This window comes from Falco cherrug, chromosome 6 (assembly GCF_023634085.1).
Source record: "Falco cherrug isolate bFalChe1 chromosome 6, bFalChe1.pri, whole genome shotgun sequence".
NCBI lineage: Eukaryota > Metazoa > Chordata > Aves > Falconiformes > Falconidae > Falco > Falco cherrug.
This window is the reverse complement of record NC_073702.1, coordinates 33,988,393-34,008,110: the sequence shown is the minus strand read 5'-3', so window position 1 is coordinate 34,008,110 and position 19,718 is coordinate 33,988,393. Positions and strand designations below refer to the sequence as shown.

Sequence of the window (19,718 nt, the reverse complement as noted above, 5' to 3'; positions counted from 1 at the left end):
TCTGAAAATTACAGATAATAAGCATCTTTCAATTCTTTTGAAATGACTCCAGCGTAATTATTAACACTGTGGGGGGTCAGCTTTTAGGAAATGAACAAACTTATCCTTTGGGTAGCAGTTCATTACAGTTGCTTTCTGAAAAACAGGTTTGTTTTGCAATACTTTTGTTCATTAGAATTGTGATTTCAAGATGGCAAAATGTACAGCAATAGCTGATGGGGCAAAAAAGACTAATTTCAGCAGGAACTATTTAAAGGTATTGCAAGTGGATGTGAATGTCAGGAAGTTATGAAAAATACTTTTGAGAGGTGTTTATCGGTGGCAGAACCAGAAAAATAAATAAATTAATTAAAATAAATCCTTGTTCAGATCTTTTTCTTTGAAAGAATGAAGTTCATACAAAAAACTAAATTATACCATTCCCACATGATTAATAAGTTATCAGTCTGTCAGTTTAAAGGGGTAATCTGTACACTTGCTGTAGTCTACTACCACAATTACGTGAGTTGTTCTGGAGATAAAAGAGGTATGAAGAACTAATTATATTCCATTTCCTGGAGAGTCAGGATAACCAGTTTTGAGTTTTGGCAGCCCTGGCTTTTTTTTTTTTAGCCTAAATACTTTTACTGTAAAGTTCCTACTTGATTTCCACACTTCTCATTCAAGACATTCTTATTTCCCTGTGCAATCATCATAAAGCTATGTAATTCTTGATTTGGGTCTGGAAAAAAGCATACATCAGCAACAAGAATGAAGCATTGATGTCTAGGTCGATTTTTATTTTTTTGCATCTTCCTGAATTTAGCAGACCAATCCGAGGTATCTATGCTATCAAAGCCTTCCTGAGCAGGATCACAAGAAGGGCAAAACTAACAAAACTCATTTTGTAGTGTCTGTCGTACTGCAGGGCGGAGGGATAGCCTTTATTCACAGTCCTCCCCACATTGTACCCCTCTTGGAGGTTCAAGGAAATTGACGTCTGCAAAGGTCCTAGGGTACACAAGGGCCCTAACTTCTGGGAGCTAGCCAGGGGGTCTGATGCAGTTTATTAGATTATCTTTTGCACGAACAGCTAGGTGAGAGTTGAGTCACTGAGAAATTGCTGGTGTATCACACTAGTAAATAATCGCAGAACAGTGTGTGCCTTAACGTAGCAGGGGTGAGACACAGTCTGTCTTGCCCACGTTACCTGCAGACCCTGTGGCAGTACATCCTACGTATTGTAATTTTGCCTGGTAGATTTGCTCCTTCGCTTAAAACAGCTGATCGTTTTCCTGTTTCATGCTTGGCTTTGGTTATAGTGCTAATTGGCAAACATCTCATTACTCTCATGTTTATGGTGCTTTATATTTACTGCAGTCACGGTCCCTCTGTTTTCTGTTGGTGATCAGCATCGGATTGTGTGAAACGTGGGTTATGAGATATACCTTCACAGAAAACCTTGTACTGTTTACTAATTTACAGAAAACGTGATAATAACGACACTTGTTTTTATTTCCGTACAGTATGTGCTGGTTCTCTGCAATTCTATTGGCACTCCCTTGGACCCAAAATATATTGATATTGGTAAGCAATTTGCAATAGTCTTATTCTGTTGGGTTTTTTTCTCGTCTTTATAATGAATTTCTTATGCAAGTCTGTCGTTCAATGAGCAATCACTGGTAACAGCCCTTGCATCTAAATGTTGTGATCTTGTATTGTATGTGTGGTTGTAACTATGATTTTATCTTGGCTTCTCACTTCTACTTGGACTCTCCCTGAATGTAATAAACATTTAGGGATTCCGTAGTCAGGGATTCCGATGTTGTGAACTGTAATTTGTGTTGGAAATGACTCATTAATTACTCTGTTAATAAAAATAGTGGCTTATAAAACCAGTCCTATTCCTTATTAGAAATGGCTAAATTTAAACTGATTCTTGTAGTTCATGCAAACTATTTACAATAGAATTCTTAAAAATCATTACTTTTCCTTTTTTTTTTTTTTTAATGGATGTTCTTGGTGATTCAGATTTTCATTCACAACAGTCATAATCTCCTTTTTAAGAAAATATACTTTCTGGAAGGGGGTCTAGTTGCTCAGAGCAACTGAAATAGTTTAATTTAGACTTTCATTTGAAAATAATGTGTTGCTGCTTCCCAAATATCTTAAAGATCAACTTATCATATTTGTGTTGATAATATATTTTCCTTCCTCATGATTGCTTTATCTAAATAGTTTCAGATTATAAATGAAAAATAAAAAAATTATAAAAATCGGTGGATTATCATAGAAGTACAAAAATGCCCTCAAATCCTAAATAGATCTGAGTTCCAGGCTTTCCCTACTGCTTGTTTGGTGCAAGTGTGGAACAGGACATTGACAAGTAATTGCAAACCACTGTTTTCTGGGAGTTTTGCTGGAGAATAAAGGTCATTGATTCCACACACACACCCACACACAGATGAAAGACGTGCAGGCAAACTGACGAATTAATCAGCATTTTGATTAATTAATCCACTTTTGTTTGTTCTGGTTTTTGCTTTATTTTTGGTTTGTTATCCAAATGAATCTGGATTTGGATTCAAAGTAGATACTGTGAACCCCATTTACATTTTCTTTTTGAAGCTCGATTCTTTGATTAACTTTTCTGTTTTGTTGAAAGGCTAAGTCATTTGTAATGAAGTTTTAACAAAAATAATTACTTGCTTTTGAATGAGAGAGTATCGTTACTTAAATGAAAAGTATGTACTTATTTTTAGAATTTCTTTAGTTTAGTTACCTGTTAGAAGGTATATTTGGCAGTAGACATCTAATGTGATTTGGCTACATTAGAAAGGTGGGATACACTATAGCACTGCTGTGCTCAGTGGTATAACACTCTGTGACCATACTAAAATACTTCTGAAAAGAGATAATTCTGTGCATGGTTGATACAGCAGAGGAGCGTAGCCATATTGGAACAAGTTATGGATAAAACCAGATTGCTTACTGTAAACCTGGAAAAATTCCTCTCCTCTTATTTTATTAATGTACAGGTGTCTATTTAATATGTAGTATGTAGCTTTGGATGGGTTTAATTTTTAAATAAACCAAACCAAAATCTTTTCCCTGTCCTTGCCAAAAAGAGATGTAGCTATCCTGACAAGAAACCTCATGAACTTGTTTCAATGTAAATTGCTTCCTAGAGCCATTGTTTCATCCTCTCTGCAAAAAGCAGTTGTTCTGTCTAAATTAATCTTACTAGAGAAGTTAGTTCCAAGCTGTAGTACTAATACTTGGTGTTAGAATTGAACAATAAACAAACAGCCATTCTATCTGATAAAATAGATGGGGAAAGTGACTAGCAAAGTTTTGGTAAGACAGAAATGATGAGGAAAGTAATGTGAAGAACTATAAACCAAGGAAGTAACAACAATTCACAGCAGAATATAGGCAGGATTCCCTCACCCCCCACCCCAGAACAGATTAGTTGAGATCATAAATATTATTATTTTCCTCAACCAATACTACTAAACAGTTTTTTTTTATATATTAACTGAGTTTGTAACTGTCATAACACTGTTCATTTTTTCAGTGATAGCAGGAGAAAATCAGCTGTAAGTCAAATATATATTATGAAATTCGTGCCCTATATTGTAGATCATAATTAAAATGAAGGGTATCCTGCTCTGATGAATCAGTTTGACTTTTGTTGTATGGAATGTGTATGAAATATTGTGGTACATTTTTAGTCCCATAATTTCTGTCTATGTCAATTTGATACCCTCTTGCCACCTTTTACAATAGGGATGGCACATCAGAATCTTAAGGAATAAAGTGCCCAGGAAATTCAATACCAAGAATTTTACAATGGATGGAGAAAAAAACAAACAAAAACAACCCAAAACTGAGCACTGAAGTAAGATGTGGTGGGTGGTTGTGGTGTGGGTGGGGTGTCTGTTGTGTCCCCCTGTCCTGTCCCCACATCTGATCAGATGTCTGTACTATGTGTGCCTACTGGTCTCCTGGATTTACTTGACAGGTGGGTTTGGGGCAGTGGGAGGAGGATTCAGGGATTTACAGGGAGTAGTTCATCTATTTCTACAGTTGACATCTAAAACAAGTTCAATGAATCATTCCTGAAAGAGATCTTTTTGCTCTCCATTGGGTAGAAAGAAGCCCAGGGCAACCAGCTTGTCTTTGTCAGAGATGCCTAAAAATAGGGTACACATCTAACTCCACATTTAAACTCTTCCCTTTGCATTTTTCTAGTGCTCTGTACGTGTGAGCTTTCTAAATCTATTTGTGAATTTTTATTTATTTACATTATAAGCAAATTTATCAGTATCTTTACAATTCCCCCATTACGACCCATCTCCCTACAGCTGTCTACACAAAAAAAGGATCTTCTTCAGTGACTGAAAACAGTTAAAGAGAAATGCTATTTAACTGAAAATGCTGCTATTGTTCCAAATGCATTTGAATTGTGTTGAAGAGATTAAACAATCTGGAAGAAGCTTCTCTTCCTTTAGCTTAACTAAGCTTTCTGAATTCTGCTGCGGTTCCCTCCAGTGTCAGAGGTTCAGTTTAGTGCATAGATTTACCATGCTTTTTCCTAGTGTGAGTTAATTTGTGAAAATGCTAGGCAACCTTCAGCCTCATAGACAGGCAAATACTTGAGGCTAGGAATATTTGCATTTTTTAGTCCTGAAAAATTTCTGTAGTCTCAGTAGTTCAAACATAACAAGCAAGTCTTTCATTGCTGCTGTGTAGTAAAGACAGCCAAAGAGTCAACCCTTTTTTAATATATGCGTCCTATAAGACTAAAGTTAGCCCACCAAACTTACGGATGAGATTGAGGGTGAAAGTGAAAAGCAAACGCCTATAAATGAAATGCTTTTGGAACATACTGGGCTGGTTTTATCATAGCTGCTTTCCTCTTTTGTAACTTTTGAAGATACAGGTTTATAGAACAACTTGAAATGTTTCTAATGTGAGGTCAGTTTGTGCGAGGTGTAGACAGCTGTACACATTCAAGGTCTTAATATACAGTATATCATGCTTATTATCACAGTTGGAGCTTCTTGGCAGTAGAAAATATAATTGTTCCAGTTTGACAGGGTGCTGAGCTTAAGCAGCTGGCTGGCCTTGCTGAGGTCAATAGAGAGAGAAGACCTTGTAAAACCTTAAAGGCAGAAGACCTTTCTGTAAGTTGTTTAAAAATTCCAGTTGGTGCACCATTTCTAACAAAATCATGATCCCTTTGTCCTGTTTATAATTGATTTTTCATTTATCTGCTGAGAGTAATCATTAATAGTTTAAGATAGCACCAATATAAAAGTAAAATCAACATATCTCTTAGAATAATTGGAGGAGTGCTACTGATTTATGAAAAACATAGTCATATATGTGGAATTCTTTTTCTTCTTTCTACTGAAACAGTTTTTCAGGCTATTCTTTTAGTAAAGTGATAAATTGTTGCATTGAGTTCTCTCCAGAAATAATTTACTTAGGTAATTTTTGTTTTGAGCTCTTGTTTTTGTTTCAGACTTCCAAGTACCATCTTTCAGAATGGTTTAAAAACACTTAGGTGGTTAGTTTATTTGATTTTCATAAGTGCTTATGAAAAATGCCTCCTTGTATAGTAGGATGTTCCTCAACAGACCGCTTGGTATCTGTGTACTTCTGTCTATTCTTAAGTGGGTGTTCATGACTGCCATGAATTTAAACTAAATTTTTTTTTGACTGGCTGTAATTACTGCAAATTGAACACACATCATCTTTTTTTTTTTTTACCAGACTGCCCCTTGTTGGAATTGTAATCACCTGGTGCTCTACTTAACATAAAGATTTTACTCCTCCTTGAGACTCTGGTGCCCTGCAGGTCTCTTGGGCTCTGACCTGGTAGAAAATTGATAGTGGGGGGGAAAAAAAAAGACTGCTAATCTAGGGATGCAAAGTAGCTGGTGGAGCCTTTGAATAATGCATCTGAGAATGTGTGTTAGGGCACAATTTGTACAAATTGTCAGTTTATATAATTTTATAAAAATGTTTCAGCAAAGTGCTATTAATGTTCTAACAACAAAGTAATTGGGATGGTGCACAATGTTTGATTTGCCCCCAGAAGATGCAAATCTCATGTTGTTGGGCTCTAAGCCAATAGTTCAAGGTCTCTCTCAAAAAAAAAGTGATTATTACCTTTATTCTGTTGAATTTTTAATTATGTCATTAGCTTTCTAATACTTGCCTCTGCTATGATGGCAAAGAGGATTAATCAGTCATTATGTGGTGAAGGGCCATCACTTCAACTTTCTTTAGACATTGATGGATGGTAACATCTTAAAGCTCTTCCTCATGTTGCTTTTTTTGTCCAAGGGCATTTTTCTTCCTGTGCCTTGTTTTTAGGGTCCTTTACAATAGCTAGTGTTTGCTAGTGCATAAATTAGTCTTTTCTCCATTGTCTAGCATTATTATGTTCCATCCTACTAAGGTACAAAAATGAAGCAACACAGTTTCTTCTGTGCTTGTTTCACAGGCTTTTTGTCAAAAGTTCTTTCATGAATAACTAAACATAAATTACAGAAGGTTAAATATCTTGTTATATAATATCTTTTTAATGGAAACACAACAGATGGTATCTGCTAAGAAAATGTCACTTAGGCTGGATTATATCATCTTCTTACATGTGCTTAGGAGCGCTGACATAATGAAGTGTTGAGTTATCTTTCACATGTGTGTTCGTGCCCAGTGAAAGGAATACAACAGCCTGATCAGCGTGCATGTGGGTTAAAGGCAGAGTGCTGGAGTCATGCCTAGGTGTCTTGCCTCCCTCCTGGATGCCAACAAGAATGACTGACCTACCTGTGAAACAGCACTTAAAGTTGTTCCTGTTACTTAAAGTTGATAATTTTTTAGTATTTGTTCTTCTGTAAACTGTGGTCATTCCCGAGTTGTCCCATGTGCAGTTCAGTTGTCCCTGCTGCTGTCTGATGTTCTCCTCTATTTATAAGCTAACAATTCTAAAGCCATTTGAATCAAGCCCTAAAATGAGGTAGATGTTATTGATCAGACAAAGTTTGTCCCAGTTTCTCAGGAACAGCCTGTAACAGACTGTTAGTAACAGTTTAGTCTTGTGTCTGTCAGATTGCTTTCTCTCCATCAGATTTAGGTGGGATTACTTTTCTCTCTTGTGTTTGTATATCCTGTTTCATATACTAGAAAGTGTCTCAGCTTTTTCATGCAGCTAAGTAAAATAGTCATGGATTTTGTTTTCCATCTGCTATTTTGTAAAGATTAGACATGAAAGCAGGTGTGTTCTGTCTGTTTTGGAGTGAGATGGAGTGAGTGTGGATGAAATGCAGACACTGCAGAAAGCTATTAGAGATTCCTGGATATTTAAGAAATTAAGTTTCTCTCCTTAAGGGAGGAGGTTTTATGAAGCAGCAGTGAAGAGAAATGAGGTGAGAAGAGAAAAAAAAGGCCAGGGAAAACTTAGAAGGCGCAGTTGTTTCACATGTTGTTGGTGTTTTGATGGGATGGTATGTTTAATCTTTTTCAGTATGTAATTGCTAAAAGGTCACCTGTTTAACATATTTTCAAGGTCTGAAAACTGAGTATTAAGACATTAATACTGAAGGTAGCTAGCTGCAAAATAAGTGGGAAGAGCTAGGCAATCTAAGAAGTCAGTATTTAGCATAGAAAGCTGCTGTGCAGTAGAAATGCTGAGCAGAGGAGTGTCCAAATCTCTTGCCTCCTTCTCACTTAAGGTGCTTTTTTTTCTGCTTGCTTAATAGTCAGAACATGAATTCTTGGAAAAGCACAGATGCCCGAGCGAGTTGCACTTGCTGCTACAATCAAGGCCACTGTATAAGATGATAGTACCTCCCTTTACTGAAGGAAACTAAGTAGCTAAACCAGCTGCCTAGAAAGGTATTCTAGATCTTAGCTTGAAGGTATTGAAAGGAGCCTTTCCTTTCCCAAGAAAGGACAAATCCTGTTCCTTCCTTCTCTGCCTCAGTAACAGCCCAGACTTGGAGTGGCTGGGGCATCCTGTCCTCATGTTGAATCTATGCTGTTACACAGTCAAAAAGGAAAGCATTTTAGGAGCAGAGTGTAGCCCAGTGAATAAGGCTCTGAGATGAAAGGGGAATAGAACAGAATACTTTGTTGGAAGGGAGCTAACAATGATCATCTAGTTCAACTGCCTGACCACGCCAGGGCTGACCAATAGTTAAGCGTATTTTTCAAATGCTTCTTAAACACTGACAGGCTTGGGGCATCCACCACCTCTCTGTTCCAGTGTCTGACCACCCTCTCGGTAAAGAAATGCTTCCTAATTTCCAGTCTAGACTTGGATTTTAGTTTATTTTTCCACAGATTTTTTTGTTTGTATTTTTTGTTTGCTTGTTTAATAACTGTCCAGTATAAAATGCTAAAGCAATTCTAGAAAAAATCCTGTATGTCCTACTTTCATGCAACTGTTTAAGCTATATAGGCAATTTTGTAAAAGCATCAGTTCCCACATATACTTGCTGCTCTTCCAGATGTGTTTTTGAATGGATCTGATCCTGGTGACTGTGTCTGCATGCTCTGTGTCCCCTTCCATGCGATTTCACATTTGGCTTAAATCCAATCATCATTTAGCCCTGCCCTCCATGCTGGCTGCTCATTCCTGCCCTCTCCAGCATTTGTGATTTTTCTCTTTAATCCAACTAAAACTAATCTTTTATTTATTTAATTTTGAGGCCAGTTAAATGAATGACCTGATCCAACTTACTCTGTGGTCAAGCTACTGCTAGAGCTGGTATAGAAGAAGTGCCAAGGAAATGTATCAGGGGTTGGTGTGTGGGATTTTTTTGACAGCAACAATCAGTTTAAGTCTTAGGCATGTTCATAAAATGCCTAATTGATTGTATTCCTCTGGATAAAGCATAGATGTGTTGCCATCTTGTTTCTGGATCACAACAGAAGTTATATGAACATCCTTTTTTTCCCAGATTGGGGTACTTCAGTGTGTGCACAAATGACTAAGTTTAGGCTTCATGGAAGCTGTAGGTCAAAAAGGAAGTCACCTAATGAGTCTGAGGAATGCCCATGGCTTTCAGATGTGGCCTTGCTTTAGCATTGTCTTGGACTAAAGGGTTTAAACGCTGACTAAGCTGAGTCCAAATGTGAGGCTTAGTACTAAAATCTAGTGATTTGAGCAAGAGGAAATCTTATTCCCTCACAGGTCAGGAGATTCTCATGTTTCATTTTTAAAGGATAAAAGGGTGGATTATTATGGCATGTACAGCTGCAAGGTAATAAAAGAAACAGGAAATACATAGATTTGTTTAATGCTGTTAATGAAATGGGAGACTGTATCCTTCAGTTCTATGTGACTAATTATTGAAATGATTGTGATTATATAAAATATACTGAGTTGTATATAATGTGAGCAATACAGTTGTTTACATGTTAAGCATCATCACTAAGCCTTCTTACAGGGTATTTACATTTATACTAAAAATTATAATACAGCCATTGGGTAGCTTATGTAATCCTCTTGGTTTCAAAGAAATGAAATCTGTTCAACCAATCTTCCCGTCTGTCTCTCGTAGCCCTGCTCTTCTTTATGGCAGGCTTATAGCTCCCTCCAGAGTTCTGTTCTGTGTTAAAATACAGAAAAAATTGAGATTCACTGTAAAATAATTAGATTTTGTGCGCACAGCATGTTATATGTATGACTCAATGTTTCACTAACAGGCTGAGATACACAATTCTTTTGAATTTCCCTGTTTTGTCTGGTAGTGTACTGGTTTACTTGTAGAATTTGAAGATATTGAGGGATTTAATTGATAGGTTTCTACATTTTTCTATGCCTTTTTATGTGTTCACTGGTTTTCAGAAAGTTGAAACAAAGAATTGTCAAAAGGCCATAATACATTCAAGAGAGTGTATCACAAAGAATAATGTAATGGTTTGAGTGCATATATATATATATACACACTTTTTTTCCTTTGTTCACCGAACATTGACAGCTGGAACAAGATACCCAATTTACCTGCGTATTCTAAATTGACTTAGGGCTAAAGTAAAGACAATTTCCTGCCTTCCTACACTGATCTTTGGATGCAAAGAAGTAAGACTAAGTGCATGCTTTGCTATGTATTTAATTTGCTGCCATGCAGATAATAGCTGGGCCAAATAACAATTCCTTAAGATACCAACAGCATGTCTAGGTCTTCTCTAACTCAAAATTTCTTAACTGTTCCTAAGTGGCACCAATCAGAGAAACTCTTCTAGACCGTCAACTTTTGAGTTCTTCCTTGTATTTGAATAATTACAAATATGTCAGATATGGGGGTACTTTATAGATCATCTTGAGATTTGAGATATCCCTGAATTGGTCATTAACTTGAAAATTTTTCTATATGTATTTGATGTCTTCTGCATTAGCACACGGAAACTTGCTGAAATAATAGGAACAAAAGTGTTAATTTTAAAATCAGGACTCTTTACAGGATTTCTCTGTTCTTCTGAACAAGGCCCCAGTGAAATTTCTTAGCAATTAATGAAAACTGCTGCTAGGTTGTGTGGTGTGTTTTTTGTTTTCGTTTGATTTTTGCTTTTAACCTATAGAGGTGTGGTTTCATGCACCTGGGAAAAAGTTTATAAATCAGCATCCAGTCCAATACTTGCTGCTCTAATTTTACAACCATTTGGGTTTCATAACAGGGCCGTTGTTTGTCACAATGACCAAAACACATGTGATAGCAGCTTCAAAAGAAGCGTTTTACATCTGGCAGTACCGTGTGGCCAAGAAGCTCACAGCCATGGAAATTAATCAGGTAGCACGGACCAGAAAAGAAGGCAGGGAAAGGTTTGTCTTCAGGCTTTGTCATTTTTCTTCCTTTGCATTGGTGTCATTGATAATGATGGATTCTCCTATGCTTAAAATGTGAACTCTGTCTTTTCATTTTTTTATTTAGATTTGTTGACTTTTAGGCCTGTAAGATTAAATACTAAAGAATAGTTTTTCCATAACAAATGTGTGTGTGATCCAAATCTTGTAGACTTTTTTTGATTAGTTCCTGTTAAGTGTCTGCATTTACTCGCTGCCTGCTTCCCTTAGAGCTGTATGTCTTGAAGCTTCCCCCGCCCCCTCCTTTTTTTCCTCTGTACTTTTAATTTCTAGGCAGCTATATTCCCTCTGATAACTTTAACTGCTTCTTGTGTGTCAATGGCTATAAGGATATAGTCAATCCCAGCTAGTTTGCTACGTACACTTGTGTCTGATTGTATCTTTGACATCTCATCCTGTATGGTGTTTTATCCTCTCAAACTAAACAGGCCAAAGTCAACATCATCTTGCCTCCAAAATACTTCCTTCCCAGGCACTCATTAGTGGCATTAATTTTCCTGTCACCTCCACAAGCTTGCAACTTTGTTATAATTTTCTTTTGTTTATTTTGTTTTCTTTTATAGAAAGATGCTATAGCTTCTCTATGAATCTACCATCTTCTGCCACCATATATCCGTAATAATGAGTAAATATATGTACGTGGTGTAATAACTTACAATGTCCCAGCCTTTGCCAAGATTGTAAATTAGACAGAAATACTGAAAAACTAAATACTTGTAATTCAACATAAACTAGGGGGTTTTAGTATTCTAAAATCTTTCCTAATGCTGCTTTTTAAGGCAAAAGAGAAGGTATGATGAAGTATTGAATACAGTAATATGTAAGTTTTGTGGATGTCAAGGTGAAGCTCTCCATAAGTATGGAGAAGGGCCTGAGGAATTATGGAGGTGCATGTTTGAAAAGAGACAGTTGGGGCAGCTGATGGTTTGCAGGAACTTTTTGTTGCAGAATAAAATTTTATAGGTTATGTCGTAGGGCAGTTTGCAGGAAGGGTGCTATCCCTCTAACTGCTCAAAAAGGTGAGCTTCAGAAGTGGTCATCACCCCTGCAGAAGAAACCCAGCCATGGTTTCCACTCGGCCAAAAGCCAGTGCCAGAAGGCATGTGATGACCCAGACGGGAGCTCCCATGTAACCATGCAGCAGCCCAGGTCATGGGCTGCAGGGGGGCCTCAGGCTGTCACTGCTACCAGAGGGCAGCAGAGATAACACCTGTGTGAGGTGCAACCAGGGGGGACGAAGGTCTGCTCAGCCTGGTGGCAGAGCTGAAAGGGGAAATAGAAAGGTTAAGGAGTATCAGGGAGTGTGAGAGGGAGAGACTAGTAGAGCCACTCTCTGCTATCACTGAGCCAAATGCACCATATGGACACATCACAAGAAGGGGAGGCTTCCTTACCTGCTCACCACCAGGCAGATGGGAGGGGTCTAAAGTGATGGGGAGAATGGAAACAGGCCCCTGCTTGGGGCAGCAGGTGGATCACCCCCCCTGGCCTGATTCACCTTCCCATACCAGTGGCTCTGGAAGCTGAAGGCCAGGAAAATGATAATGTGGATGAAAGCCTGTCCACGTAGGAGGAATTACCTAGGGACAGTCAACCCCACACACCATGACCAGCTCTGCTAGAAAGAAGAGAGTGGTGGTTGTCATTGGCAACTGCTCTGAGAGGAAGGGGAGCCCAATATGCCAACCAGATCCAACCCATAGGGAAGCCTGCTGCCTCCTCGGGGCGGGTAAGGACTGTCACTAGAAAACTCCCTTGTCTGGTGTGGCCCTCTGATTACTACCCATCATGGGTCTTTCAAGTCGGCAGTGAAGTCCAAACAACAAGTCTGAGGGCAATCAAGATAGATGTCAGGGTTTTGGGATGACTGGTTGAGAGATCAGGAGCACAAGCAGTGTTTTCCTCTATCCTGGCAGTTGCAGGGAACAATGGGGTGTGTAATCAGAAGATCACACAGATCAATACCTGGCTCCAGGCTTGTTGTCAATGGCTAAATTTAGTCTTTTTGATCGTGGGTCAATTTACATGGCAACAAGTGGGGTTTACATGTCTTAAAGTGGGAAAACATTCTAGGTCAGGAGTTAGCAGGGCTCACAGAGAGCTTTACACTAAATTTGAGGGGGAAGGGAATAAAACCAAGCTTGTTAGAGATGAGCCTGGGGGCAGCATGCCAGGGTTGGAGGTGAGATCAATAGCACAGCTGAAGTGCATCTATGCCAATGCCTGAAGCATGGACAACAAACAGGAGGAGCTGGAAGCCATAATACAGCAGGAAGGCTGTGACATGATTGCCATCACGGAAACATGGTGGGATAACTCGCATGACTGGAGTAATGCAATGGATGGCTACAAACTCTTTGGAAGGGATAGGCAAGGAGGGAGAGGCGGTGGAGTATCTCTGTATGTCAGGGAGTGTTTCAACTGCCCAGAGCTCAATGATGGTGACAGTAGGGTTGAGTGTTTAAGGGTAAGAACCGGGGGGAGGGCCCACAAGGTGGGTATCCTGGTGGAAGTCAGTTATAGACCACCCAGCCAGGACAACAAGGCAGATGAAACATTCTACAAGCAGCTGGGAGAAGTCTCAAGATCACTAACCCTTGTTCTCCTGGGGGACTTCAGCCTACCAGATGTCTACTGGAAATATAACACAGCAGAGAGGAAACGGTCTAGGAAGTTGCTGGAGCATAAGATAGCAGCCTGACACAGCTGGTCAGTGAGCCAACCTGGGGAGATGCCCCGCTGGACCTGCTGTTTGCAAACAGGGAAGGACTGGTGGGTGATGTGGTGGTTGGAGGACATCTTGGGCATGGCAATCATGAGATAACAGATTTTTCAGCTCTCGGAAGGAAGGACGGGGGTCTGCAGAACCACTGCGTTGGAATTGTGGAGGGCTGACTTTGGCCTGTTTGAGAGCCTGGTTGACAGTGCCTTGGGAGACAATTCTGAAGGGCCAAGAGGACCAGGAAGGCTGGACCTTCTTCAAGAAGGAAGTCTTAAAGGTACAGGAGCAGGCTGTCCCCATGTGCTGGAAAATGAGCCAGTGGGGGAGAAGGCTGGCCTGGCCGAACAGAGAGATTTGGCTGGAACTTGGGGTAAAAAAGGAGAGTTTACCACCTTTGGAAGAAGGGGCAGCCAACTCTGGAGGACTATAAAGATGTCACAAGGTTATGCAGGGTGAAAATTAGAGAGGTGAAAGCCCAGCTAGGACTCAGGCTGGCCACTGCCATGAAAGATAACAAAAAATGTTTTTACAAATGCATTAGAAACAAAAGGAGGGCCAAGGATAATCCACATCCTTTATTGGATGTGATGGGGAACATTGCCACAAAGGATGAGGAAAAGGCTGAGGTACTCAATGCTTCCTTTGCCTCGGTCTTTGATAGCAAGACCAGCTTCCCTCTGGGTACTCAGCCCCCCGAGCTGGAACACAGGGATGAGGAGGAGCAGAATAAAGTCCCCACAGCCCAGGAGGAAACGGTCAGTGACCTGCTGCTCCACTTAGACATGCACAAGTCTATGGGGCTGGATGGGATCCACCCGAGGGTGCTGAGGGAGTTGGCAGAGGAGCTTGCCAAGCCACTCTCCATCATTTATCAATAGTCCTGGCAAACTGGGGAGGTCCCAGCAGACTGGAGGTTAGCCAGTGTGATGCCCACCTACAAGAAGGGCAGGATGGAGGATCCAGGGAACTACAGGCCTGTCAGCCTGACCTCAGTGCCAGGGAAGGTTATGGAGCAGCTCATCCCGAGCACCATCAATGCAGCTTGTGTGGGATAACTGGGTGATCAGGCCCAGCCAGCCTGGGTTTGTGAGAGACAGGTCCTGCTTGATGAACCTGATCTCCTTCTATGACAAGATGACCCACTTAGTGGATGAGGGAAAGGCTGTGGATGTTGTCTTCCTGGATCTTAGTAAAGCCTTTGACACCATCTCCCACAGCATTCTCCTGGAGACTCTGGCTGATCATGGCATAGATTGGATAGTAGGAAAAATGTCTTCACCAAAAGGGTTGTCAAACATTGGAACAGGCTGCCCACAGGCTGCCCAGGGAGGTGGTGGAATCGCCATCCCTGGAGGTGTTTAAAAAAAATGCAGTGGTTAGGGACATGGTTTAGTGGTGGACTTGGCATACGGGCTGTAACAGTAAAAGAAGGTACTATATATCAGTATAAACCAGGGTTGTCAAAGGGGATACTACTGGAACATAAGAACAGACGTAGCTTTTATTCTCTTTTCCAATTGCAATGTTTTCTTCTCCAAGGATTGAAAATACCTATATTCTATCAAAAATGATCCTTTCTTTGGACTCGCTTTTCATTCTAACTTTCCTTTTCTACAGGATTTATCATATTGATGATGCCTCTTCAGGATCCGCAGATGGACGCCTTGATTACAGCAGAGCTATTGAAGTGAGTGATGTTTTGAACTAGTTTATTGTGGCATCCCTAGTAGCTTGAAAGAAAAGTAGTTAGCATTGGTTTATTTATGTTCATAGATTTTCATTAGTAGAAGTGGTCATAGTTAAACTTTCCTTTAGTTCTACCTTTTGGACATAAGTGTTATTTTTCTTCCCTTTTGTTAGTGCGTTGTTACTGTGTCATTATGTATTACTGGAAGTACACACCAAACCGCAGGGAACATAGAAAAAGTATATGCTGGGGTCCAGTATGTAGATACCTGCTATCTTGGTGAGAAGCAGCTCCCATTACTTCAACAAAGTATAAGCCTATTGAAACTCAGTAACCCTTATAATCTTTTCTAGTATTATCAGCCTTTTTCACTTTTGAGTGTGTGTGTGCTTGCTTTTGTGCTTACCACTGTACCTGAAATCAATTGCAAGCCTCACGAGTCAGGGATGGTTGCTACCTTGTGTTTTCTGTTAAACACCTGTTATATTTTGGGTTTCTTATTTTTCTGGAGGAGGAGCAGGAGAAGAAAGTTGCTGTCATCATGATTCCCATATCAAAGGCTACTAATATCATAAACCATCCATATACTGTATACTGACAAGGTTATATAGCCCCTTTTCATGTGGATGCTTGGCAACATTCTTGTATATTTAAATAAAACTTCTTTTTTTAGCAGTACATTCTTACTGTTGCATTAAAACTGATACTGATATCACTTGTATACTTTCAGGGAACAAGAGATCCAATTTGTGCAATAACAGCATCTGATAAGTTACTACTTGTGGTAAGTTACATGATTAACTCCTAACTGCCTCTTGTGCTTGTAGGCAGGAGATTTTTCTGCAATATATTCATAAGTAGTCATAATTTCAAAGCATGTCTAAATTCAGACCTTACACAGATGAAATCTCTTTCTACACGTCCTCAAAGAACTTCCATTAACCTGGACTCTTTTTTAGGAGACCTGGTTCACCAAGTGCTTACAATTTAAGTACAGACTAGTTGCCTGAGTTAATACTTAGACATAGGGTTTAATGAAGTCCAGGTCAGGACTTACTTCCCAGAACTCAGATTACAGAATTCTTTTCTGGGCTGTATGTAAGTGCACACAGATTTACAAAGTTTGTCTATTTACATATTAATGGTATAACATATGGTGATAGATAATATCATGTTTGTAGTATGATATATATATATATATAAAAAATGTATGGATTATACATACGTATTATGTATGAGGTATCGTATCATGCCAAAGACCAGGTGCATTTTTTTTTTTCCAATCTGAAAAGTGATCTCACTAGATGAACTAGATGAATATGGGTCAGCTTTAAAACAAACTAGCAGAGCAGAACAAAGATGGAAAAAGAGCACTGTGTATTCATTTCATCCACCTTCCCAAGAAAGATCTTGAACGTTTGTTTTCCCATGTTTCTGCTCCAGTGACTTTTTTTTTTTTTTAACATCTTTTGGCTGGGTTTTACGAAATCAGTGGGTCATGGGGAGAAAATATGAAAGAAAAAAGGGTGATGGTTAGTAGGTGACTATAGAATTCTCTTTGTGCTTGAAAAATCAGAAAAATGAAGTTAAGAGAATAATTAATCAGTGAGTTTGGTTAAAAGGAAAGGAATGAGAGGAAACGCCTTTGGGACCAGATCTGGGTAAATGTGCTGAAGCTGAATGCATATTACAGATTTTCTAACACTTCTGACCAAATCTGCTTTTCAGTTTATAGGGTATACAGTTGTGAAAAAGCCAAAGATGAAAGGTGTGATTTATGCTGAGGATCTTAGGGATGGCTTTGGGGAGGAAAAAAAAAAGCAACAGAGTTTGGATTACCTTAAAGTTTAATATGAACTCGTTTCCAGGATAAGGGTTAAACAGTAGGTAAAGCAAACTGGATCTGTTGTTTGGTCTACAGAAACACCATGAGAAAATAGTGGCAGTGATCATTTCAGTCCAGGGATGTCAAACTAATTTTAGACTGTGTCTTGATAGTGTCTTGAGCATAAGGCAGGAGTGTGCCATTCGGCAAAATAAACCACATTGGTACTTAGATCTGTTTGCTGTTGCTGAAGCCTTTGAATAACCAGTATATTTTACAGCATTTACTTTTAAAGCTAGCTCAGGTCTTGAAGTAATTGGTGAGAGTTTGCAGCACACAGACAACACTACATGAACACAGCTGTACTGCTTTCAGACCTGAGCTGATACTGTCATATGGAACTGTCTGAGCAGTTTTACCAGTGTGGGACAAGGATCTTTTTACTGATCTGTTTTTGTTATGTAGATTATGTCTGAAGGTTCATGGGGAGTTGTTTGGCTTCTGAAACTGTTCTGTGGGCTGTATGTGGACTATGGCTGCTCATTTTTACAAATCTGCTCAAATCAGGGATTTTAATTGTAGCATCTTAAAGTATCTTGTGTAAACAGTTGAATTTGGAACTTTTAGGGTGATGACATTCCTTCTTTCCACTCCTGCTCTGTCACTTACGCAAAAACTTCTTTGTCTAGAACAGCATAGACATAAAACCTTTCTAAAGCAAGCATTGCTTTTTCTCTAGGCAAGAGAATCTGGCACGATTCAGAGATACAGTCTTCCTAGCGTTAGTATAGTACAGAAGTATACCCTAAACTGTCGTGCATATCAGCTGTCTTTGAACTGCAACTCCAGGTAAGTTATGGATTTGCTTTTAATGCAAGTATCAGATTTTTAAACCACTACAATTTGTGACAATACTAATTCGATGAATTCTATGATTCTATAATAATTTTAATATAAACTATTTATTCTAGTTGTTGTTAATGGTTGCTTAACTATTTATTTGTTACTAATTAATTAAATCTGGCCAGTCATCAGATTGCTCTGAGAGACTGTGTTAGTAAAGCCCTCTTTATGTTTTAAACTCTTCAGAGTCTGTATGGGAAGTTTAAGGAAACATATATATGAAAGTATCTTTGTTTTATTACGTGAACCAAACGTAAGCTTCCTGTGGCTGTGACATGAACCAAAAAATTATATCATAACATCTCTAAGCCTTCTTTCTATTCCTGTGACCTTCTAATGCCTTTGTTCATCCCATGTTACTTTTCCATTGTTACAAGCTGTAGCTGGTGGCAATGCTTCTGGCAAGACTGGTTTCCCTAAGCTTCAGCTGTGCCAATACTGAAGTTGTTTTCTACTCAACAGCTCTTTTTTTTTTTCAAGAAAAAGCACAAGAGTCTTGGCAGAAAATGCAAAAATATACTGATTAAAGAGGATTTCTAAGGCATTATAAAATTATTTTGAAGTGATTAAAAATGTCAAATGAAATTCATAATGCATGTGTAGATCACTCACCTTTTTAGGTATATACCAAAAATAGATTGCTTCACTTTAGTGTGGTTTAGTCAGAGCCACATTAATTTGGTTTTGAATCCAAGCTGTTTCCTTCCTAAATGACTTTGTGCTAGTGAAAAAGGCTCAGATCCCTAAGCATTTTGAAGTTAATTTTCTAAATTGCTTTTGAAAATTTAATAGGGATTAAGGGTGTTTAAATACCTTTCAATATTTAGAAATGCTTTTAAAATGGCATCGTAGTAAATACAGGCTACTGTGATTCACTGAACACCAATGTAACTCAAAATTTTCGTATGTAAACCTTTAGAAATTATATTTTTCCCGTGTTTTCAATTACTTCAAAGAGTAATTGGATTATACTTCATATTGTCTGGAAAAAACCTAAAGAATACCCTTTGCAGAAAAACAGGATATCCTGTTTTAGATATTAACAGCCTGCATCCACTGCACTGCCTCTTTAATTCAAGAATCTGCTTTATTTTCCTCTAGTAAATAATAAAAAACAATTCTGTTTGATTGGTAATTTTAGGCTCTGTCAAGAAAAGTTTGATGAGGGGCAGAACCTGCAATTTACTCAGCTTGATATTTGAAGTACTAAGGATCTTCAAAATGATGGATGAAAAATGGGCATAGTTCAGACCCTTTGCCAGGGCCAAGTCCTGTATGAGCAGATAAAAAACTTATTTCCATGTCTCTGGTCTCTTTTTGCTGTGCAGATAAATGAAAATCACATGCATCTCACTGCATCTATGGAATAATACTAGTATTAGATGAGAGGGGAAATTTGTCCTGAGTGTGCCAATTTAGGGAACGATTTCAGGTTTACAACCTTGAATAATATTACTTAGCTGTCTTATTTTTTCTTCCTTTTTTTTTTTTTTTTTTTTTGTAGTCGTGTTGCTGTCATAGACCTTTCAGGTGTTTTGACTTTCTTTGACTTGGATGCACGGGTAGTGGACAGTACAGGACAGCAAGTGATAGGTGAGCCGCTGAAACTGGAACGCAAAGATGTCTGGGATATGAAATGGGCCAAAGATAACCCAGATTTGTTTGCAATGATGGAGAAAACAAGAATGTATGTTTTCAGAAACTTGGATCCAGAGGT

General features: G+C 38.8%; 1 protein-coding gene across 6 annotated transcripts in view; it reads left to right on the top strand.

Annotated features, from left to right (window-relative positions):
- WDR35 (WD repeat domain 35) overlaps positions 1-19,718 on the top strand; it is a 49,176-nt gene that overhangs the window by 13,977 nt on the left and 15,481 nt on the right. For all 6 annotated transcript variants that reach the window (XM_055714290.1, XM_055714289.1, XM_055714286.1 and 3 more), the window contains 6 exons: positions 1,506-1,566; positions 10,678-10,822; positions 15,204-15,273; positions 16,004-16,057; positions 17,838-17,947; positions 19,506-19,716. In XM_055714290.1, coding sequence (XP_055570265.1) covers positions 1,506-1,566; positions 10,678-10,822; positions 15,204-15,273; positions 16,004-16,057; positions 17,838-17,947; positions 19,506-19,716 — 651 coding nt within the window. The remainder of the gene's footprint in view (positions 1-1,505; positions 1,567-10,677; positions 10,823-15,203; positions 15,274-16,003; positions 16,058-17,837; positions 17,948-19,505; positions 19,717-19,718) is intronic.